The sequence below is a fragment of the Oryctolagus cuniculus genome, chromosome 12, assembly GCF_964237555.1.
Source record: "Oryctolagus cuniculus chromosome 12, mOryCun1.1, whole genome shotgun sequence".
NCBI lineage: Eukaryota > Metazoa > Chordata > Mammalia > Lagomorpha > Leporidae > Oryctolagus > Oryctolagus cuniculus.
Window position 1 is genome coordinate 62,669,851 of NC_091443.1, and position 25,472 is coordinate 62,695,322.

Here is a 25,472-nt window from a genome sequence, read left to right on the forward strand (position 1 = left end):
CATTGGGGAAACCCTGAAAGACACTGGCATAGGCAAAGAGTTCTTGGAAAAGACCCAAGAGGCACAGGCAATCAAAGTCAAAATTGACAAATGGGATTATATCAAATTGAGAAGCTTCTTCACTGCAAAAGAAACATTCAGCAAAGTAAAGAGGCAATCAATAAAATTCAAGAAATTATTTGCAAACTATGTAACTAATAAAGGATTAATGTCCAGAATCTATAGAGAGTTCAAGAAACTCAACAACAAATGAACAAACAACCCAGTCAAATGGCAAAGGACTTAAACAGACATTTTTTAAAAGGGAAATCCAAATGGCCAATAGACACATGAAAAATTGTTCAGGATCACTAGCCATCAGGGAAATGCAAATCAAAACCACATGAAGCTTCACCTCACTCCTGTTAAAATGGCTTTCATACCGAAATTAACAAACAACAATTGTTGGTGAGGATGTGGGGAAGAAGGTACCATAATCAACTGTTGTTGGGAATGTACAGCCACAGTGGAAGACAGTATGGAGACAACTCAGAAATCTGAATATAGATCTACCATTGACCAAGAGATCCCACTCCTGGGAACTTACCCAAGAGAATGAAAGCAGCATGTGAAAGAGTTATCTGTTCCCCCCTGTTTATTGCAGCTCAATTCACAATAGCTAAGATATAGAATCAACCCAAATGTCCTTCAACTGAAGACTGGATAAATTATGGGATATGTACACAATGGAATACTACACAGTAGTTAAAAAAATGAAGTCATGTCATTTGCAACAAAATGGATGAAACTAGACAACACTATACTTAGTGAAATAAGCCAGTCCCACGTGGAACACCTGGAAGAAGCTCCTGGCTCCTGGCTTCAGATTGGCCCAGCTCCGGCCATTGCAGCCAACCGAGGAGTGAACCAGCAGATGGAAGACCTCTCTCTGTCTCTCTCTGCCTCTTCTTCTCTCTCTGTGTAACTCTGATTTTCGAATAAATAAATAAATACTTTAAAAAAAAAGAATTAAACTGCTCAAGTGGTATGAAAAATGATATTGTACAAACACACGACCCCTTCAACCATCGCCAAATCCTTCCCAAAAGTCACCCCATCTGCAGCCAGGCTTGCTGAAACAAGTTAAAATCAAAAGGTCACAATTTCAACATGAAGTATATTCAGACCATGCGGTTCATGTGATTGCTACAACTGGTATTCTCTGAAGATTCCGAGAGGGTAACATTTTCTTTCATCTAAACTGAGACCTGTACTTCTCCAGCTTGCATGGTAAAATTTGGTCACTAACACTTGACAGCCTGGACACTCCAACATAGGAACTCTGACTTCAGTAAGTTGGTATATGGCATTGGATGGAGGTATTAAACAAATAGGCAATACCTCCCCAGATGACGCTGATGCTCATTTTCCCTAGTCAGTAAAAATGTTCTGTCACTTGGAACAGTGCTTTCCAAACTTCATTGTAGAAAACTCTCACCATATAGTTTATTCAAGTATAAATTCTGGGGCAGTAAATTTGAGATGGGTCTGTAGGAACCTCAAATTTCTAACAAGCTCCCAGTAGTTGGACCACACCCTAAGTTGCAAAGGTTTATGACATGGGATAGAAACCCAAATATATCCAAAGTGCCAAGCCCATGAAACAGAGGGGACCAGGTGGGGGTGTGACTTCTTAGAGAACACACCCCTTCCCAGGAAAGTATCTGCTTACTCAGCTCCCACAGATGCTAACTTCTCAGAAAATCAGAAACTCAGACTCTCATAGGAAATCTATTTTAATGTTAACTACCATGTAAGCCAACCCAGGAAATGAGCTAAGCACTTTATGTGAATTTTCTCACTGATCCTCATTACAACACCACAGGGATTTTAAAGCCACCTTATTTAATACATAAGGCAATGAAGGTATAGAGAGAAGAAAGATACCAGTTAGTAGCAGGGCAAGGATTCAAACCCAGGTCTGCCCTACTCAGAGCCCATGTTCTTAACCATTAGGCCATACCACACTGGTCAGTAGTAGGCCAGCCTCCCTCTGCTGGTCTATAGTCTAGCCTAGGATTCTTCTACTTACCTGACTCTATTAGTTTTGTCTTTTGAGTAACTGATTTGTTATTTAGCCTCATGTTTTAGTTTCAAGTCAGAGTAACAAACTACCCCAGTTTACTGGGGACTGAAGGTTTCCTGGGATATGGAACATTCAGTGGAAAAACTATGAAACTCCTGAGATACTTAAGACAGATTTCATTTAAAGGTGTTACTTGCAGAAAAAAACTTATTGTTATATTTGCTATAAAGTTTTTAAGAACTCTGTTCTCCTAACAAGCCCTGTGAGAAATTCCACTTTGTTTTTCTTGGAGTATAGCTCTACCACCTTCTTAAATGCACAATAGACTTTATGTCCTTTTTGCCCTATTCTACATTTGTTACTTGTTATATTTCTTCTTTATTATATGACTTTCTGTTGATACCTAGCTCAAATGCTTAGAAGGAACAAGAGAATACTGTAAATGCATCTTTGCCTTTTGTTTTGACTACCTAGAAAGCAACTCAGCATAAGATAATTTGATTAAATACTGAACTACCCACAGACTGTCAGTGTTTTTGTTTCTGAAGTGCTCATGCTCTCAGAGGTGTGTCTGAGGTTAGGCATTACCCAAAACACTTACTTCCTCCTTCCCTCACACTCCTACACAGAGGGACTTGCAATGGAAGCACACTAGCCTCACTCATGGCTTCCACTCTTCCCCTGGGAAGATTTGGCTGGGGAAGATGGGAGTGCTATTTATTGGTTCCCTAAGCCCCAACATTTAGTGAACACAACACTGAATATCCATTGGGCCTTGTGTTCAGAAAGCAAAATGATAGCATTATCACTAAGCTTAAACACAACAATGAAAATGAAGTATTTCATGTTGAAAACTTATTTTTCAAGGCTATAAATTAAATTGGTCCTCAACATTTTATCAGGGGAAAGATGACAATATGCAGGTATAGGAAGTTCAGAAGTCTCCAAACTTAACCCAAAGAGGAGTTCACAAGATATATCATAATCAAACTAAGAAAAAAACACAGACAAAGCATTCAGAAAGCAGCAAGAAATTTTTAAAAAGGGAGCCTCAAGATGGTTTTCAGCACATTTCTCAGCAAAATCTTCTCGAGCCAGGAATGGAAGAACATATTTAAAGTGTTAAAGAAGAAAAAAAAAAAAACTTTTTTTCACCTAGCAAAGTTATGAAAGGAGAAAGAAAAACTTTCCCAAACAAAATCTACAGGAGTTGATCATCACTAGGCCTGCATTCCAGAAAGGGAGTTCTTTAAGCTGATATATAAGGTTCCTAATTAATAAGATAAAACATATCACAGCCAGAAAAAAAAAGGGAAAAAAACCCTTAATGGTCTCAGTACCTGGAATACTATTCAGAAGGCTCTAATACTATAAGGGTGGAATGTAAAGCAGTTTTATCTCCTATCCAAAACAACCACAGCTGCAATAACTGTCAAGAGTTACAAATTACTAAAAGATGTTTTAAGTTTGGACATCTAAATCATAAAAGGTGGGAGAGGAAGGAGTGTCAGTATAACCTTTGGTATGCAATTATCATTAAGTTGCCATGAGCTTAAAACAGTCTGCTATAAGAAGTTTTACATAAGTCTGATAGTAAATGAAAAGCAAAAGCCTATACTAGTTGCACAAAATATTAAAGGAAAAGATTCATAGCATATCATCATAGAAACTCACCAGACCACAAAGAAAGACAGCAAGAGAGGAAGAAATAAAGAGTCTACAAAACAACCAGAAAATAAATTACAAAATGGCAGTAGCAACTCTTTACCTATCAATAATTATCCCAGACATAAATGGATCAAATTCTCTAATAAAAAGACATAGAGTGTCTGATGGGACTTAAAAACAAAAACCAAGATCCACTTATGTGCCACCTATAAGAGACTCACTTTACTAGTAAGGACCTACATACTCTTGAGTAAAGGGAGGGGGAAAGATATTCCGGGGCCAGTGCTGTGGCATAGTGGCTAAAGCCTCCACCTATAGTGCCTGCATCCCATATGGGCGCTGGTTCCAGTCCTGGTTATTCCACTTCTGATCCAGCTCTCTATGACCTTGGAAAGCAGTAGAAGATGGCTCAAGTCCTTGGATCCCTGCACCTGCATCAGAGACCCAGAAGAAGCTCCTGGCTCCAGCCACTGCAGCCAACTGTGGAGTGAACCAGCAGATGGAAGGCCTGCCTCTCTCTCTCTCTCTCTCTCTCTCTCTCTCCCCCCTGTCTCTCTCTCTCTCTCTCTGCCTTTCCTTCTCTCTCTGCATAACTTTGACTTTCAAATAAATAAATATATATGAAAGAAAGAAGGAAAGAAAATAAAGGGAGGAAGGAAGAAATTCCACGCAAATGAAAACCAAAAGAAAGCAGCGGTAGGTATAAACCCAAAATACATCAAAATTGTAAAACAAGACTAAGAAGGTCATCATAGAAAGATAAAAAGGTCAATTCAGCAAAAGGATATAACAATTTTGAATACATATGCACCCAACATCAAAGCACCTACATGTATGAAACAATTACTAAATTATCTGAAAGGACAACTAGACTATAATGCAAAATAATAAATGGTGGCTTGATCAGCATAGCCCTGACTGTTAATGAACAACTTAATACATTATCCCTCTTAGTAGTTTTTTTTATCTGTTCTACTTAATATGACTGGTTTAGATCTGTAATTGATGCACAGTTATTCTTAAGTGTTGAAAATTAACTGAAATGTGATCCCTGTTGAACATGGTGGTGGGAATGGGAGAGGGAAGAGATGTATAATTTGGGACATGCTCAGGCTGACTTGCCCCAAGTGGTGGAGTTGGAAGCATACCAGGGGATTCCAATTCAATCCCATCGAGGTGGCATGTACCAATGCCATCTCACTGTTCCAGGTGATCAGTTTCAGTTCACAGTTGGTCATGGTGAAGGGACTGGGAGTCAAAGGGAACACATAGACAAGTCTAGTACCTGCTAACGCTAACCGATGGAGTAAATAAAGGGGAGAGTGATCCAACATGGGAAGTGAGATACTCAGCAGACTCATAGAATGGCAGATGTCCTAAATAGCACTCTGGCCTCAGAATCAGCCCTAAAGGCATTCGGAGCTGGCTGAAAAGCTCATGAGAGTATTTCAGGCATGGAAAGCCAAGACACTCTGGCAAAAGATCTCTGCGAGTGAGATCCCAGTGGAAAGAACAGGTCATCAAAGAAGGAGGTACCTTTCTCTGAAGGGAGGAGAGAACCTCCACTTTGACTATGACCTTGTCTAAACAAGATAAGAGTCGGAGAACTCAGAGGGCTTCCATAGCCTTGGAAACTCATGACTGGAGCATAGGGAGACTACTGATGCCATAGACAGGAGTGTCAATTGGTAAAGTCAACAACAGGAGTCACTGTGCACTTACTCCTCATGTAGGATCTCTATCCTTAATGTGCTGTACATTGAGATTTAATGCTATAACGAGTACTCAAACAATATATTTCACTTTGTGTTTCTATGGGGGTGCAAACTGTTGAAATCCTTACTTAATGCATACTAAACTGATCCTCTGTAAAAAAAAAAAAAAAAAGAAAAAAAAAAAGAAATTATCAATTCCCAACTTGACTCTCACTGGGATTAAACATGACAATAGGTCTGCTCTGATTTCATCATCATTTAAAAAAAAATCATCTATTATTTTTCACTTTATGTTTCTGTGTGGGAGCAAACTGTTGAAATCCATACTTAATGTATACTAAGCTGATCTTCTGTATATTAAGATAATCGAAAATGAATCATGATGTGAATGGAAGGGGAGAGGGAGTGGGAAAGGGGAGGGTTGTGGGTGGGAGGGACGGTATGGGGGGGAAGCCATTGTAATCCATAAGTCGTACTTTGGAAAATTATATGCATTAAATAAAAGTTTAAAAAAAAAATAGTAGGGTACCTAAATACTCCACACTCAACAATGGACAGGTCATCTAGTCAGAAAAATCAATAAGGAAATACTGAACTATAGACATACATATAACATTTCATCCAACAGCAACAGAATGTACATTCTTCTCAACCACACATGGAACATTCTCCAGGAAAGATCATTCTCCAGGGAAAAAAGTCTTTAATTTAAAAGGACTGATACAATATCAAGCATCTTATTGAATAACAATAGCATGAAACTAGAAAGCCATAAAGAGAAATTTTGGAGCATCCAAAAATTTAGAATTCACAAATAATTTTAAACAACATGCTCCTAACAACCAATGGGTCACATAAGAAATCAAAAAGTAAATAAAAAAAACTAAAGATAAATAAAAATGGAAATACTACATGCTAAAACTCATGGGATTCAGACAAAGGTGCCATAAATTTATAGCAATAAATATCTATATAAAAAAATGAAGAAAAAGTTCTCAAATAATCTAATGTTACACCTCAAGGAACTAGAAAAAGAAACTAAGCCCAAAGTTAGCAAAAGGAAGGAGAAAAACAAATATTTTACAGCAGAAATAAATGAAATAGACATGAGAACAAAAATGGAAAAACCAGTAAAACTAAGCATTGGTTTTTTGAAAAACAAATCAAGACTGACAAATCATCAGCTAGATTAGAGAAAAAAATATGAAAATTATAATACATATAATCATAAATTAAAGAGGATACATTTCAGCTACCATAGAAATACAAGGGATCAAAAGAAATTACTATGTACAATTATATATGAACAGACTGGATAACCTATGGAAAGAATAAATTTCTAGACACATACCATCACAAAGATGGAATCATGATGGAACAAAAAATCTAAACAAATAATAAACAAAAAGTCTCAATCAGTTCTAAAGTCTCCCACCAAAGTCCAGATCCATATAGTTTCACAGCTAAATCCCACCAAACATTTGAAGAAGAGCTAATACTAATCTAATCTTCTGCAAACATTTTCAAGAAATTGAAGTGGAAGAAAAGCTTCCAAACTCATTTTACAAAGCCAGTATTATCCTCACACCAAAGCCAAACAAAGACACTACAAGAAATGCCCAAGGACAAGGATGCCCACTCATACCACTTATATTCAACATCTTTCTGTAAGTCTAGCCAGAGTAACTAGGAAAGAGAAAATAAATAAAATGCATCTTAATAAGAAATGGAAAAAAATTTTCTCTACTGATAACAGGATCATAAAAAAAACTGAAAACTCCATCAAAAAACTGTTAGAACTGATAAGAAAATTCAGTGAAGTTGCAGGATACAAAATCAACATGCAAAAGTCAGCTGTATGTCTATATACTAAAAACAATCTACTCAAAAAGAAAATTGAGAAAACTATCTCATTTACAGTAGTATCATAAAACAATAAAAACTTGGAAGTAAATTTAAGCAAATTTAACCTGTACACTAAAAACTACTGCTAATGAAAGAAATAGAAGAAAATACAAATAAATGAAAAACTATCCCATGTTCCTAGACTGGAAGGCGTAATGCTGTTAAAATATTTACACTACCCAAAGTGAACTGCAGATTCAGTGAAATTTCCATCAAAATTGTAATGTCATTTTTCACAAAAATAGAAAAAAAATCTTAAAATCATACAGAACCACAAAAGACCCAGAAAAGCCAAGACAATCTCAAGCAAAAAGAACAAAGCAAGGGACATCACACTCCATAATTCCCAATCTACTAGAAAGTAATTGAAATCACAGCAGCATAGAACTGGCATAAAAGCAGATATAATGACAAATGGAACAGGTTAGGAAGCCCAGGTATAAACTCACACCTTTCTGTGAAGCTTTATATATTTGACAAGGGTGCTAAGAACACACAACATGGAAAGGACAGTTTCTTCAATAAATGGCACTGTTTATTGATTAAACAGGATATCCATATGCAGAAGAACAAAACGATCTTTATTTCATACTACATACAAAACTCAACTCAAAATGGATTAAAGACTTAAATATAAGACCCGAATTTGAAAAACTACAGAAGATAAAAGGGCAAATGCTCTATGACATTGATTTTTGGTCATGAACTCAAAAACACAGGCAACAAAAATAGAAACAGACAAATGAGATTACATCAAACTAAAATCTTGTGCACAGGAGGGAAAACAATAAAATAAAGAGTAAACACTCATAGTGGGAGAAAATATTTGAAAACCATGCGACTTATAAGGAGTTAATAACCAAAATACATAAGCAGCTCAAACAATTCAGTAGCAAAAAAACAAATAACTATTTTAAAATGGGCCAAAAACATCTGAATGGGCATTTCTCCAAAAAAGACATAAAAATAGCCAGCAAGTTTATAAAAAGATGCTCACCATCACTTATCATTAGGAAAGTACAAATTAAAACCATAATTAGATTTCTTCTCACATGTGTTAGAAGGGCTACTATGAAAAAGACCAAAAAATGACACATTCTGATGAAGATGTAGAGAAAAAGTATCCTTAGACACTACTGGTGGAAATGTGAATGAGTACAGTGATTATGAGGACAGTGAAATGAGGATGGTATAGAGGTCCTCCAAAACCAAAAAATAAACCTACTATATTATGACCCAGCCATCCTATTCTGGGTACATATCTGAAGGAAAATCATACCAACATAAAGAAATAACTGCACTCCCACATTCATTGCACTAGTATTCAAAACAGCCAAGATACAGAATCAACCTAGATGTCCAGTGATAGATGAATGGATACGGAAACTGTGGTGTATATTGACACAATGGAATGTTACTTTGCCATAAAAGGGGTAATATCATGTTTGCATCAAAATTGATGAAAGTGGAGATTATTATGTTAAGTGAAATAAACCAGACACAGAAAGACAAATACCAATAGCTACTTGGAAGTTAAAATAGCAATTGCTAAAGTTTTGGAAGAGTAGGGAAGAGGGTTAGGGGGAGGTTGGATAATGGATATAGAGGTAATAGGTTCTAGCATCCCATGGCACAGTGGGGCAACTATAAAGTTCACAATAATGAATTAGACACTATATAAGGAACTGGAACAGAGGAGGCACTGGGTTCTAAACACAAAGAAAAGAAAAAGAAATGGGAAGCCTAGTTGCCTGACTTGATTGGTTTATGCTGCATGTATGTGTTGAGATATTGTGCTGTATTCCATAAAAATGTGGATCACATGTTAATCAAAAAGACTTAAAAGAAATATTTTAAGAAAAAATGTTAAAAATGGTAAATGTTACCGAGCATATGAAGCAGAGAGAATCCTTATATATTGTTAGTGAAAATGTTGAGTACTACCTTTATAGGACACTTCAGAGGTTCCTCAGAAAACTAAAAGTAAAATTACCATCTGATCCAGCAATCCCACATAGGGGTGTATTTGTTTGTGTGCATCCAAAGGAGATAAAATCAATATGGATATCTGAACTTCCATGTTCACCACAGCCTTATTCATGATACCCAAGATATGAAATCAACCTAAGTGTCTATCAACAGGTGAGTGGATAAAGAAAATGTAGTACATACACACAATGAAATACTTTTTAGCCTTTAAAGGGGCAATTCTGTCTTCTGCAATAACGTGGGTGAACCTGGAAGACATTATGCTAAAGTTATATAGGCCACAATCTCACACATATGTGGAATCCCAAGAAGTCGAACTCATGGAAGTAGAGAGTATCATAATCAAAGTTACCATGGATTGCAGGTGGGATGAGGGGAGAGAGGGACTTAGAAGTTGTTGGTCAAAGGGTACAAAAGTTCCACTTAGGAGGTATAAATTTTGACCTCTATAGCGCAGGAAGGTTACTATAGTCAATAATGATATTTTGTATATTTCAAAATAACTCAGTGAATTTCCAATGTCTTACCATAAAAAATTATAAGTGATGTGGTGATATGTAATGGGTTAATTTGAATCATTCTACATTGTATACATCTATCGAATTGTACCCCACAGAGTATATAATTATGATTTATCAATTTAAAATATTAATTTTAAAAACATAGCTTGTGAAATTTCACTTAAAAAGAAAAAATATCCAAATCTTTGCATAGAATGTGAGGCTTACATTAATTCTTAATTGACCTTACCTGCTTTCATTCATAATGTATAGAATAAATATGAACTGTATTTTCAGTATACTATTTCAAAACTAGACACAAATTTAAAGTATTTTCTTTATTAAACAGTTCATTTAAGGCTCTTTTTGGACATCATGGAAAACGTAAAATGAACTCAAAGGTAGGATGTCTATTCTTAAAAAGGTCACACACTTTGAAGGCAAAGATATAGATGCGTACATTACAGTATCAAGGCAATATGTGTAAAAAACCCAGTAGGAACCAAGATGCTTGGACACTTGGAAGAAAAATGAAACTTTTAACAGAAGGGACCAGGAAAATCAGATTCTCAGAAGATGGACTGCAATTCAACTACTGCTGAAAGAATACCTCAAATTTGTGGCAAGAAAAGGGCCTGAGCAACAGCAGATGCGTTGGAAAACCTAAAACCAGATTACCTACAACCTGAATCACATTAAGTGACTAATTTGACCTTCAGATCAGACTGTGGAGACCTTGAATAGCAAGTGAAAGAACTCAGAGTTCATCCACTAGAAGATAGATAGACCCATAGAAGCTTTTTGAGCTAGGAAATGTGGTTATCAAAACTGTATCAAGAAATTAGTTTAGCAGCAGTCAACAACGACATGAAGAGGAATGAGATCAGAGGCAGGAGGAGACTTGATGGAGGGTTAACTGCATTGGTCCAGTGGATACAGTAGGAAGGCAAAGGGAGGTATGGGCATAAGACAACACAGGAGGAGAACAATAATACCTTAGTGGATAGCAAGGGAGAAGGACAATGCAAGGATGACTCAGATTTTCAGCTTGGGTGATTGAGGTAACAGAAAGGAAAATCTGAGTTCAGAGGGAAGACAAGGATATCAGTCTGAGGTAACATTCAGACAGTTTTCCATCAGGAAGTTAGAAGTACAAAACAGAGGTGTTAGTAAAAAAGAAACAGATTATACTCTTAGATTTAACTGGAAATAAATTAATAAATAGATATTTAAGAGGCAATATATTTTAGAGTAATCTACACTAGAGATAAAAGTTGAAGGTATTTAAATAGAGTTGCTAATTATGACAGACTTTTAACAAGTATTTGAATCCTGTACCATTGCAACATGCAACACTGGATCATGACAAAATACCTGAGGATATAAGAGTGGGCTAGGACAGGAAGTCTGCGTAAACAAACTAAAATAACCACAATAAAAGTTATGAGATTTTTCAGATTCATTCCTTGGAACAAATTTTCATCACTAAAGTTTGGAAATTGAAGTACTAAACAAATCTATTCAAATTACTTCCCTATTCAAATGAATTTCTCTCTTTCTATGAAATAAACATAGAACTACTTACCATAAAACTTAACATACTTCATAGGAATACTAATCAAAACCTTGATTTCATTGGAACAAGCAAGTTCTTACTGACACCATCTGAGACTTACAAATGTATCTTCTTGTTCTACTCTATTTTAAGCCATAGCCTGTGAGTATTGAGATGCTTCTAAGAGTTATTTACCAAAACACATGTTCTCCAAGCCTCACCTGTTTTTGGTTTCTTGGAAGGGCTGAGATTCAGATGTTGGTCTTCTGATGAAAGGTTCATACTAATATCATACAGTGGATCATCCAAGAAGGAGGGCCTTTGAAGTCTCCCAATGCCAAGAGTCTTCGACATAAAATAGTCATGTGCGTCACTAACCACCTCAGCCTTAGAAAATTGGAGGCATTTCATATTCTCCACTTCGATGACAAGAGCTTCTGGCATGTAATGTCCTGTCAAAGCTTTAGTGAGGTAATAGCCTTTAGAGGATTCACAACCTGCATCCTCAAGCCTATTTGCATCTTCTGCCTCAGCTTCCTGGGCCTTTGTTTCTGCTTCATTTAGTAATTTAGAAAGGATGGACTTGGAAAGCTGGGATGGCTCCGATGTAACATCCTCAATGTCTTTGTTTTCTCTTCCTTCAGGAAGTGGAATGATGGATTTTTGTTTGAATGTGCATCCATCCAGAAGATACTGTAACTGTGTCTCAGAGAGCAGTGATGTAGAATCCAACTGATAAAACAAAGCAAAAGTCTTCATGGTCAATTGATCAAGTAACATGTATTTTTGGTAAGCTTTCATTAATACAACATAAATCCAAGTGCCAGGAAAATCATTACATAACACATACAAATAGGAAAATAATTCATTTTTTAAAGATTTATCTATTTATTATTTGAAAGTCAGAGTTATACAGAGAGAGACAGAGAGAAAGAGAGAGACAGAGAGACAGAGAGACAGAAACAGAGGTCCTCCATCCGATAGTTCACTCCCCAACTGGCCACAACGACCAGAGCTGTGAAGATCCAAAGCCAGGAGCCAGGAGCTTCCTCCAGGTCTCCCATGTAGGCGCAGGGGCCCAAGGACTTGGGACATCCTCCACTGCTTTCCCAGGCCACAGCAGAGAGCTGGATCAGAAGTGGACCAGCCAGGCCTTGAACCAGTGCCTATACGAGATGCTGGAGCTTCAGGCCAGGGCATTAACCCACTGTGCCACAGTACTTGAAATATCCCAAATCATGGGGGAAATGTACAGCTGCCCTAGAGAATAAGTTTATAGTCAATCATGGTCTCCATAATCCAAGAGGGAAATTCTACAATACTGATGAAAATGGATTGTGGTACCGAATTAACAACTAATACCATTCTGTTACCATTCTGTAACACATCAAAGCATCATTAGCTGGAATGGAGATACCAGAAAACCATCCTTCTTTTAAAAAGTCATAGGCCATCAAGCAGAGAAGTAGGCAATAGTAGGCAATCATTTCTTAGATAAACAGCCAGGAATCCTGCCACAGTCTCCAGATGTTTCTCTAAGGACTGCCCCAGCATACTCCTCCACATGAACAATTCCACCTCTCAGTTCCTTAACTGGGAAAAAAATCTCAGGAAACAGCTACTCCTGGGGGTTCATCACTCCTACATGTGTCCACAACTTACAGTGGAAGAGTGGATGTGTGGCTTATCCTGACATGTGTAGTTGCTTCAAAGCTACAGGTCCTGGCAGGAGCCAGGGTCATTCCAGAAGCAGTGCATCTGGGGAGAAGGATTGCATCATATTTATTTAATTGCTGCCTATAAAGGCTACCAATGCCAAGCATTTCAACCAAGAATTTAAAAATTTAAAATCACATTTTTCTTTTTTTTTAAAGATTTTTTATTTATTTATTTAACAAGTAGAGTTACAGACAGTGAGAGAGAGACAGAGAGAAAGGTCTCCCTTCCGCTGGTTCACCTCCCCAATGGCAGCTATGGCCGGAGCTATGCCAATCTGAAGCCAGGAGCCAGGTGCTTCTTCCTGGTCTCCCACACGGGTGCAGGTGCCCAAGCACTTGGGCCATCCTCCACTGCCTTCCCGGGCCACAGCAGAGAGCTGGACTGGAAGAGGAGCAACTGGGACTAGAACCTGGTGCCCATATGGGATTCCGGCGCCTCAGGCGGAGGATTAGCCAAGTGAGCCACGGCGCCAGCCCAAAAATCACATTTTTCTTCTAGTTGATATTCCCAGAAAATAATAAAAATGAATCCAAAGTAAGTACTGATCCATGTTCTATAAGAACTCAACTGAACACCATGCCATCTGACTTTCAACAATCTCAGAAAGAAATGGGATTCAAAGGAGACCCAGATTGAAGCTCCTGACTCCTGGCCCAGTCCTGGCCATTGAGGCCATTTGGGGAGTGAACCAGCAGGTACAAGATCTCTCTTTCTCTCAGTAACTCTACCTTTCAAATAAATAAAATAAATCCTTAAATTAAAAAATGAGATTGAAATACATTGAAATACACAAAAAAATTATACCTTCTCTAAAGAATCAGTATCTTCCTTGATTTACACAATGTTGTTATCTAGGAAAACACTAATCTTCCTTTACAGAGAAATGAATTATCCAAGAACAAGTCCCCATAATAAAACTTAATCATGGGGCCGGCACAGTGCACAGTGGGTTAACACCCTGGCCTGAAGCACCGGCATCATATATGGGTGCCGGTTCAAGACCCAGCTGCTCCACTTCTGATCCAGCTTTCTGCTATGGCCTGGGAAAGCAGAAGCATGAAGCAAGATCCCTACCTTACACCTTTCACAAAAATCCACTCAACATGGATTAAAGATCTAAATCTATGACCTGACACCATCAAATTATTAGAGAACATCAGAGAAACCCTGCAAGATACAGGTACAGGCAAAGACTTCTTGGAAAAGACCCCAGAGGCACAGGCAGTCAAAACCAAAATTAACAATTGGGATTACATCAAATTGAGAAGTTTCTGTACTGTAATAGAAACAGTCAGGAAAGTGAAGAGGCAACCAACAGAATGGGAAAAAATATTTGCAAACTATACAACAGATAAAGGATTAATAACCAGAACCTACAAAAGATCAAGAAACTCCACACAACAAAACAAACACTTAAGAGATGGGCCAAGGACCTCAATAGACATTTTTCAAAAGAGGAAATCCAAACGGCCAACAAACACATGAAAATGTTCAGGATCACTAGCAATCAGGGAAATGCAAATCAAAACCACAATGAGGTTTCACCTCACCATGGTTAGAATGGCTTTCATACAGAAATCTACCAACAACAGATGCTGGCGAGGATGTGGGGAAAAAGGGACACTAACCCACTGTTGGTGGAATGCAAACTGGTAAAGCCACTATTGAAGACAGTTTGGAGATTCCTCAGAAACCAGGATATAGCTCTACCACATGAACCAGCCATCCTACTCATCAGAATTTACCCAAGGGAAATTAAATTGGCAAATAAAAGAACTATCTGTACCTCAATGTTTAATGCAACTCAATTCACAAGAGCTAAGACATGGAATCAACCTAAATGCCCATCAATGGAAGACTAGAGAAAGAAATCATGGGATATGTACTCTATGGAATGCTACACAGACACAAGACTAGTGTCGCTAATAATAACTGATAGAATTAAAAAGGAGAGAATGATCCAACATGGGAAGTGGGATACACAGCAGACTCACAGAATGGTAGATATTCTAAATAGCACTCTGGCCTCAGAATCAGCCCTTACAGCATTTGTAGCCAGCTAAAAAGCCCATGAGAGTTTCTCAGGCATGGAAAGCCAAGACACTGTGGCAAAAAAAAAAAAAAAACACCTCTATGAAAGATCTCTGTGAGTGAGATCCCCGTGGAAAAAATGGGCCATCAAAGAAGGAGGTATCTTTCTCTGAAGGGAGGAGAAAACTTCCACTTTGACTATTACCTTGTCTAAATAAGGTCAGAGTTTGTGAACTCAAGAGGCTTCCATAGCCTTGGCAGCTCATGACAAGAGCCTTGGGTGATTACTGACATCATAAATAAGAGTGTCAATTGTTATATCAACAACAGGAGTCACTGTGCACCTACTCCTCATGTAGGATCTCTGTCCTTAATGTGTTGTACTATGCGAATTAAAGGTAAAACTAGTACTCAAACAGTACTTTATACTTTGTGTATCTGTGTGGGTGTAAACTGTTGCAATCTTTACTTAGTATACACTAAGTTGATCTTCTGTATATAAAGATAATTGAAAATGAATTTTGATGAAGAATGGGATGGAAGAGGGAGTGGGAGATGGGCTGGTTAAGGGTGGGTGGTAGGTTATGGTGGGTAAAGCCACTATAATCCAAATATTGTACTTTGGAAATTAATATTTATTAAATTAAAGGTGAAAAAAAAATTAAAAGTGGTTGACTCTGGAGAGCAAATCAAAGGGTGGGGAAGACTGAGGCAAGAGGCTGCCATTCATGTTCAAAACATTTTAAGAGCATTTTTTCCTTATTACTATAACAAAAGTAAAACTAAATATGAAATAAAAGTAATATAAATGTATTTAAAGTGTTTAAAAATTTGAATATTGAAACAAAACTCCTAATATCTTTGGAAATCAGAGAAGATCTGGGTTTTATGAAGCCAGAAATTTATATGATCTCTGAGCAGGAAGAGGGAATTTCTTTAAAAAAATACAAAATTACAAATATAAATTTAGGCATAAATGTAAGTTTTTTGTTTTTATAACATGAAAAAGATCCCAGCAAATTGCTGGAGTCTTAGAGAGTTAAGTCCACCTCTTGCAGTATCACTTAAGGTCACTGACTAGAAATGCTGACAGAAATGTTCGCTGATTGCAACATGGCTTCCTCTCTCCCATCCCTCAGGCTTCAGTAGGTGAGGGGTCCTGAAGCTGAAGCTGCACTGGCTTCCCAGGAAGTCTGTTCCTGGGTACTCTGAGACAAAAGCATAACATATTCCAGCTCGCATGCTCATAGAAATAAGCTGAAGTGCAATCACCCTCATCCTGTTGGGGGAAGTAACCCGAAAGAAAAGAAAACACAGGAGACTAGAACCTGGATTTCTGTCCATGCTCTGCTGCCTTGAGCAAGTCACCTAAGTTCCTAGGGCCAATAGCCTTCATCTAAAAATGAAGAATTGAAAAAGATGATCTCCAAATTAATTTATAGCTCTAAAATTTTTTAATGAACTCAAAAATTAAAATAAATAAAAGAATGAACTTTTCTACTGAAAGTAGAGTATAACCTCAATAGAATTTTAAAAAACAAAACAATAAAAAGAAAAATTGAACTTTAATTACTTTGGCTTTGTCACAATTTCAATCCTAAACTTTTATAACTCAGGGCAGCCAGGTGGCAAGCAGTGTGACCCTAGAATCCCATACTGGAGTGGGTTCAAGTGGGTTCAAGTCCTGGTCCTGCTTCTAATTCTAGTTTCCTGTTAATACATCCAGGAAACTGCAGATAATCATTCAAATATTTTGGATTTAGGTCCCTGTCACCAACATGGGAGACTTGAATTGAGTTTCAAGCTCCCAGCTTCAAGCTGGCCCAGCCCCAGCTGTTATAGACACTGGAGCATAAATTAGAAGATGGAAGGTTGATCTATCTCTCTCTCTCTCTCTCTCTCTCCAACTCTCTTAAGTAAATGGAAATTAAATTTAAAAATTTTAGAAATTATATAATTCTATAACAACTGTATAATTCTATAATAAAAAATTTAAAAATTCTCTAATCTCAAAGTATTGTAAGTAAAAGTGGATATGTTAAGCCTTCAAATTAAAATAGCTTAATAATAGTATCTCTCGGTAGTAATACAGATCAGAAACTTCAACAGGACCCACCTTTCTCAAACTTTTGATTCCCAAATGAGTCTTTTCCCACAGTAAATCTCATTAAACTGCTATTGTGATAACCAAATGAATTAAGGATGCATAAAGTATTTTAAAGTACTAAATTAAGACATGTTATTTACAAAGGCTGTACTTTTATGCACCATGTCTCCAACATAAACATCCCTAATTCCCCTTGATAGCTAAGGGACCAAAACACATAATCTCCGTCCAGATTACTCTTGAAACTCCTGAGCTAATGAACTCCATAACTGAACTGATCATTGTGCAAATGCAGTCAAATAACCATCTGTTTAAGTATTCACCTCAAAGTAGTCATCATTCATGCCAGCTCTAACTTCCTAGTACTGCATAAACAAGTTATTATTCATACTGTTCCTGTCCTTCAGAAAATTCAACATAGTGCAACTCAGTCTTCATTTTTCCAGATCAGAGCCCAACCTATTTTCTCTCCTTGTATAAAAGTCTCTCTCTTCCCACCTTCATTTTAGAAGTCCTTTTGAGGATCTTCCCCCTTAAGCTAATATACACATATTCTTTAGTCAAAGAGTAAATGTGCTAGATTTTTTTCATCAAGAAAACAATACAATACACTTGTGGTATTGGTACTCATGCATCTTGCTGGTCCTACTGGCATACCAGGTGATGTCTTATAGAATAATAATAATAAAACTAAAATTTTTAACCACCTCCTCTATGTAGGCTATGCATATTACATATATCAATTCCTTTAATCTTTTCAACAAAGCTATGAGCCATGTTATTATTCCTGTTTTATAGATAAAAAGCTGAGGCATCAAGAAATTAAGTAACCTGGCCAAGGTCACACAGTGATAAACCTGGGATCTGAATCCAGGTAGTCTGGGTCTAGAGCCTATGTACCTCATCACTAAGCTATGTTGCCTCTCACCGTGAATTCTCCCTCTATCATTCACCAGTGGTCTCTTTACCAACTGATGTTCATTTCTGTCCAGGCTCTAAATATAAAAACTATTCCTATAGAATATTTCACTTAACTTTTGACTTTATTGCCCAGATTCAATCTGTGTTCTAGAATGCCTTCTCTTTAAGCTCATAAAAAAAAAAAAAGAAGAAGAAGAAGAAGAAAGAAACCTGACATCCACAGTTCCATTCCCAGGGTGCTCACTGTTTATACTTCTCCATCCAGATAAATGCCAGTTTGGTGTAGGAGCTCAACCTGATGATTAGTGCAACTTGAAACTGCTGGAGATGGAATACAAACTGTGGATTACCTCATTTTCATCCCTGCCCACCCATCCTATGCTATGCATCTGGAGTTTCCCTAGCCATAAAAATATCCATTTATTTGGGCAATAGATTTGTTGACAAGGCAACCAAAGTTTTGCCTCTAGTTCAAATAGCTAGAAAGTCCACCATTATAAACCATAGATGCAATCTTGTCTTTTGATGTAAGCTATTGCCAGATGGATATCCCCCCCCAGGGTTCCTAAAGACCCACCCTTTAAAGACAATATCACTAGCCTATAAATAGTGACAAAATGAGAGTATGAATGTGCATAGCTTTCAGTCATATCTATTTTTTTTTTTTGACAGGCAGAGTAGACAGTGAGAGAGAGACAGACAGAGAGAAAGGTCTTCCTTTGCCGTTGGTTCACCCTCCAATGGCCACCGCGGCTGACGCACCGCGCTGATCCGATGGCAGGAGCCAGGTACTTATGCTGGTCTCCCATGGGGTGCAGGGCCCAAGCACTTGGGCCATCCTCCACTGCACTCCCTGGCTCAGCAGAGAGCTGGCCTGGAAGAGGGGCAACCGGGAAAGAATCCGGCGCCCCAACCGGGACTAGAACCCGGTGTGCTGGCGCCGCAAGGCGGAGGATTAGCCTAGTGAGCCGAGGCGCCAGCCTCAACCTTTTGCTTAATCATCATGATATAACTTTACACCTCCAGGATGCAACTACTGCTAGAAACTTCTAGGTAGTAGAGTTCTTTTTAGTCAAGATTTTCTTGGTTATAGAAAAACAGAAACCCTTATCTCAAAAAAAGAAATTGTGGAGGTGAGGGTTGTTGTAGGTCCCAAGAAGTCATTCCATGAACACCAACAAGCTAGAAATAAAGCATAGAAAGGCCTTTAGAGTCTAGAATTGAGACTAGAATTGAGTCTAGAATTGAAATCAAAGTCATGTGATCCATCACTTTCTGGGTCCCTATAGTCTTCTAACTCCCTAATTACTTTATGTATACTCCTTTTCGGAAATTATTTTTTTCTGCTTATTAATGGTTTCTGTTCTCTCACAGCCTCAGTTTACCTATGTAACATGAAATGACCCTGGTCCTCATTCAACACAATGCTAAGAGTTTAGCATCCACCAATGACAGACTATGATGACTATCCCTCTAGCTCAATAAGTAAAGTTTAGCAAGATAACTTCATTGGTTACTGCCAAAATTGATGTAGCTACTATATCAGATTCAAGTGCCCACCACGGGTGTAATCACCTATGATGAGAGTCACTTGATGCAAACAGAGTACTCCATGGTCATGCTTCTGGCAGGGCTGTGAGTAGGAGTGATTTCCCAAAGAAAAAGCCATGAGTAAGATGGGATACTTCCCTCCCAAACCTACCATATTGTTATACAACTGCCACAAAATAAATAATAATTCAAAAGTACTGCCATTTAATGAAGTCCTATAGACAACTGAAAGATTAACAACAAGGCATTTCCACACTTGACCAATCTCATTAAAACTGAGTACTTATTGAATAGTTCATTGAGAAATAAATGTAGAACCATTTGCCAGAAAATATTCATTTGTGGACAGAACAATAAAGGCATTTCCACTGGACTACAGAGCAGCAATATCAAATCAAAGTGCTCTCAACAGGATCCTTTAGGCTAAAGAGATTCGTGTTACTTATATGGCTCTTTTAGATTACACAAAAACAGAAAGCATGGGAGTAAAATTATTGCCATTCATTAAATACATGCATCAATGTTGCTAAAGATTCATGGAAGGAATGGGCCTGTTCTTGCTGCCTCTTCTAGCTCCTTCCAGCCCTATTCTACCTTCCCACCTTCGTGTCTTAGACTGAAGCTACCTCCATCATATAAAGGCAAGTCTCAGAGGTAACAAGGATCCCTGCAAACAAGGAAGACCTGGCATATTTTGAACCAGAACAGTCGGAGAAGCTGTCTGGCCAGAAGGAACCCTGAACTCTAGTCAAAAGGGAATCAAAGGTTATTACAAGATAAACTATATAAAACATTAGGAATAAGGGTTGAAGTAAGGCTGTAAACAGGAAACTGAGTCCACCCATAGGTCAGAAGCCAAGAGGATCCGTGGAGGGAATAACACTTAGTGTGAAGTAGGTCAAGGCAAGCAGCTGTAATGTGAGGCCATGAATGTTGTGGTGGTATTGAAAATCCACTTTTATGTGGGGCCTGGCATGTTGAAGTAACTGCAGAACTAGACACCACCCTTACTGGGGCCACTTGTCTTTACTGAACAGCTGGGTGAGGCAGAGTTGGGAAGGGTTTGCCTGATGGGTTTTCCTGGTGAGAGACTGCTGCATCCCTGGGCATTCTGTGGTGGTTCTTCTCCTGTGGCCCAGGTGCCAGGGCATCAGAAATTCAGGCTTTCTGTTTCTGTGTACTAGAATTAGAGGAGTGGGCTGCAGAACTCCAGTGTACAATGTCAGGATGGGCATGGATGGAAAAAGCTAGAAGCAAGGGGTGGGATTCTCAATTCCTGTAATTACAACAGGGCAGGAACTTGACTTTAGTTGGTGACATAGCCAGAAGGGTATGGATGTGCTCTGAAAATAGCTATACCAACTTTGATTTTTACATAGCTGTGAAAAGAGACTCTCATTTTTCCATATTGTGGGACAATTACCATTTGAGGACTGCTGGCAATTGCTATTTTCTAGCTGTAGAGACAGTTAAGTCCACTTGAATCAGATCCCCTTTGTTCTGAGCAAGTTGCCAGAATGGCCCTTTTGTCACATGTCTATCATTTTCCTTCCTGAAACAAGGCTTGGGCTTTAGCTCTGCAGTCAGAGGGAGCCTGGTACATTGTCTCATATTTCCAGCAAAAGAAGCTTGACAGAGAGATGTGGTATGTAAATTTGCATAAAGAAACTAGACAGGGTCTCTAGGCTGTCACTTCAGCCCCCATTTCTCAGCAAGATGGTTGTTTTATGCTTTAGTGCCAGTAATGAGAATTATTTGTGCAGGTTAAGACTTTCCATGCCCTCAGTTTCATGATGTCTACTTTTATTATATAGAGATAAGTTGGGTCAAAGGAGGTCAGGATGGGATCAGAAATCAAGAAAGCCATTGGCTATTTAAATGCTTTAATCTCACAGTTCAAGCTGTGAGATTACATGTGTCAAATGATAGGTGAGTCAAGTTGGAGAAATTTGATGTAATTGAAACCTAAGGAACCTAGGTACGCCCTCCATGGGCCACCTCTAAACAACTTTAAGTACTTTGCTTGACCTCATTGAAACTTCATGGTGGAAAAGATGTCCTCAGAACCCTGTCTATGAGATCTTCAACATCTGTTTTCTAGGCTTGGCTGACCTTGAGGTGATGGTGCTATGGTCAATAGAGAATCATCCTAAACAGGGACTCATTTAAGGCCAAGCTACAAGAGTGTATTCAACAGGTGTTAAGAAACACAAACTATCTCCACACACATCTGGCCAGAGACACTGAGGAGGCCACATCTGTAGATGCTGAAATAAGTAGAGATGTGACATAGCTTAGTAGATATTATTTGGCCATGCATAGACTGTCAATAGATACGACAAGACCTCTGCCTTCCAGAGATATGGGTTGGTGATGTTACCAACAATGTCACATTCAGGGTCAATGTTCTGCCTCTTGTGAGAAGCAGCACACTATTTTGTTTTTGTTTTTGGTTTTGGTTTTGTTTTGTTTTGTTTTGTTTTGTTTTTGACAGGCAGAGTTAGACAGTGAGAGAGAGAGAGACAGAGAGAAAAGTCTTCCTTCCATTGGTTCACTCCCCTAATGGCCACAGCGGCAAAAGGGAGCAAATGAATAATTGAGTTATATTCGATTGGAATTGAGTTCTACCCCTCCCCCGGAAGGACTGCCCTCAAATGCAGTCACCCATATGGCACCTCTCTGAAGATATCTCACAAGACCAAACAATCAGCTGTACTGGCTGACAGCAGCCAGATCAACAATACAGCTTTCATGTTTGTTCTCCCTCTGTATTTGCCTCACTACCCTTTCCCCTCATTTCTCCTTCTCTTCACCGTTGAAGTAGAGGCAAAGTATATGTGTCTGCCTCAGGCTCTACGATTCCAGACTAAGGGATTCAAAATGAATGAGAGTTCCCAAGTCCCGGCAAGTCTCTGAAAAAGGCAACTTGACATGAACAAGGTGTGCCTGGGTATACAGGGCCAGAAGTTCCACCCAGTTTCTAAAACAAGTCAAGAAGATTACATGCAAGACTGGCTGGGTGCAGGGACTACAGAATCATGGCCAGCACCATCAAGGTTGCAGGAAGCAAAGTGATGCTTCAGGATCCTTGGGGCTCATAGATTAATAACTGGTTCCTGGGGTTGGTGCTGCAGCATAGCAGGTAGGGCTGCCACCTGTGGTGCCGGCATTCCATATGGGTGCTGGTTCGAGTGCCAGCTGCACCACTTCCGATCTGGCTCTCTGCTGTGGCCTGGGAAAGCAGTGGAAATTGGCCCAAGTCCTTGGGCCCCTGCACCCACGTGGGAGACCTGGAAGAAGCTCCTAGCTCCTGGCCTCGGATCAGCACAGCTCCGGCCACTGCAGCCATTTGGGGAATGAACCGGCAGTTGGAAGACCTTTCTCTCTCTCTACCTCCGCCTCTCGTTAACTCTGCCTTTCAAATAAGTAAATAAATCTTAAAAAAAAAAATAGCTGGTTCCTATTGGCATCACTGGAACCTGGTCAGCAAATTCATGAGGGCAGGGTCAAAGAAGAAAATTCTTTGGAACCCTTGGAGGACATTTGCCCAGGATAGCCACAAACAACGTAACTGGAAGGAAAATATCATTTGGGGCTATGTTGCGAAAGCCAAGGTCATAGATCAGGTTGAAGTATCAAGATAAATAGAAAAAAGATTAGCATGTAATGTAAAAAAGGTGGTGGCATGTTGTTCAGTCACTAAGACATGCCTGCTGTAAAGGTGAGACCTGCTTTCATTCTGGGGACAGAGTGCAAAGTCCAAGCCGGAGGTCTAAAGAGAGTCCAGCGGAAGTAGATCCTAACAGTTACCAATGGATCAAAATAAGGGGCTAGGTAAGTCACACAAACACGTGACTTTCCCTGACATTTTAAACATGTCTCCAGCATTCCTTCTCCATGTTGTTTTTGTATATCCTCATTCATATCCCACTTTGGAGAGTTCAAGTTAAGTGTCCCTTAGTCTTCTACACAATTTTTCTGAGACAATAGAAACTCCATGAGGGAGAGGAAACACCCTTAACAACAGTGTAGAGTAGCAGAAGGAAGCTGAAACTTCTAAGTTAAAATTCCAGCTCCTAGGAGCTAGCACTGTGGCACAGCAGGTTAAGGCCCCAGCCTGCAGTGCTGGCATCCCATATGGGCACCGGTTTGAGTTCCAGCTGCTCCTCTTCCAATCCGGCTCTCTGCTATCGCCTGGAAAACCAGTAGAAGATGGCTCAAGTCCTTCGGCCCCTGTACCCATGTGGGAGGCCCAGAAGAAGCTTCTGGCTCCTGGCTTCGGATCAACTCAGCTCTGCCCATTGCTGTCATTTGGGGAGTAAACCAGCAGAATGTAAGACTGACCTCTCTGGCTTTACCTCTCTCTGTAACTCTGTCTTTAAAATAAATAAGATAATTCTTTTTAAAAAATTCCAGCTCCTTGACCCATATCAGCTGTTTGGGCAAATAAGCTGACCTCTCAAAGTCTCATATTTCTAATTGGTAAAACAGAAACAGCAACTAGCTGCCTCCTAAATAATTGTGAGGACCACTAACAAGCAACATTTTGCAGTAAGTATGAGACCCATGTGTGAAGCTGCTCACTTGGTCCCTGAAGAGTAGGTAGAATTTCAGGCAATGCTGGGTCAACACTAAGTTTCACCTGGAAGCTGACAGCAACAGGGACAAGATGATCTCTCCCAGGAAGTTACAGGCTAAAGTCTGAAGTTTCCAAGTGCACTAAGCCCCTACCTTGAAGAGTCTCTCTGAAGCTACCAGGAATGGAGCTTTACAGATACTCTCTCAGCTAACAATTTGCAGCTAAGTACATTGCCATGTGCATTCTTAGAATGGGGGAGGCGGAGGAAGGGCCACTGAATGCTAGGGGAGGGCAAACAAGAGGGAAAAGACAGAATGTGGATCTCTAACATCACACTCAGAGCAGACTCAAATAAGTCTTCAATACCAAAAAGAAACTGGTTCCTAAATAATTTTATTCTTGCTCAAAATAATGTCACCAGCTGGGGAGAGTACTGTGAAACACAGTGCCATAGATGCAAAGGGTCTTCCCCTTGCTTCATGCCCTTGGCACACAGGCCCTTTCATCATTCTCCCACCTTCCTGCCCTCTTCCCCAAGCATCTAAAGACTTCCTACCGCTCTTGCAGGCCTCTCCACCAGAGCACACCCTTCTTGGGAGGATAACTCAATTCCAAATTTTATATTTATCTTATTGCCCTCATATCAAAACTTACCTACCCTAACATGCTTCCTCATTACTCTCCATAAGACTAAGTCATCCAAGTCAATGTATAATCCTCTCAAGGAACAAAGTCATGGTTTACACGGAGCCTCTTTGAATCTGAATGAATCAACCCAAAGAGGTGATTCTAAGCATGGAATTCAGATTCCTAAGCTGGATGGTACAGGTATCTAGAAGACAGCCCTTTTAGCTCCCTCAGATCAGGACACAGAGTCCTAGTCAGTCCTATTAAATTTCATCAGATCTGAGTTTCTTGAGCATGACAGCATCAGAGTTAACTCTACAATTAATGTGATAAACAAGGAGAACTTTTTTTTGGTCACAAACAGGCGACCTGTAGCTTTCCCAGAGTTGAGCAAGTTCTCCTAAAGCTTTGTCCTGTCTAGACATGTATCTGAAACATCTAATTACCCCTGTACATTCTGAACAGCACCAAAGCCTGATGGCATTATGTAAGATGAAGCTCCCTATTAACACTGCTGCTCAATGAACTGTCCTTTCCCAT

General features: G+C 39.1%; 1 protein-coding gene across 5 annotated transcripts in view; it reads right to left on the reverse strand.

Moving 5' to 3' along the window:
* Positions 1-25,472, reverse strand: part of FSIP1 (fibrous sheath interacting protein 1) — a 227,216-nt gene that overhangs the window by 4,942 nt on the left and 196,802 nt on the right. For all 5 annotated transcript variants that reach the window (XM_051822081.2, XM_051822083.2, XM_051822082.2 and 2 more), the window contains one exon: positions 11,619-12,129. In XM_051822081.2, coding sequence (XP_051678041.1) covers positions 11,619-12,129 — 511 coding nt within the window. The remainder of the gene's footprint in view (positions 1-11,618; positions 12,130-25,472) is intronic.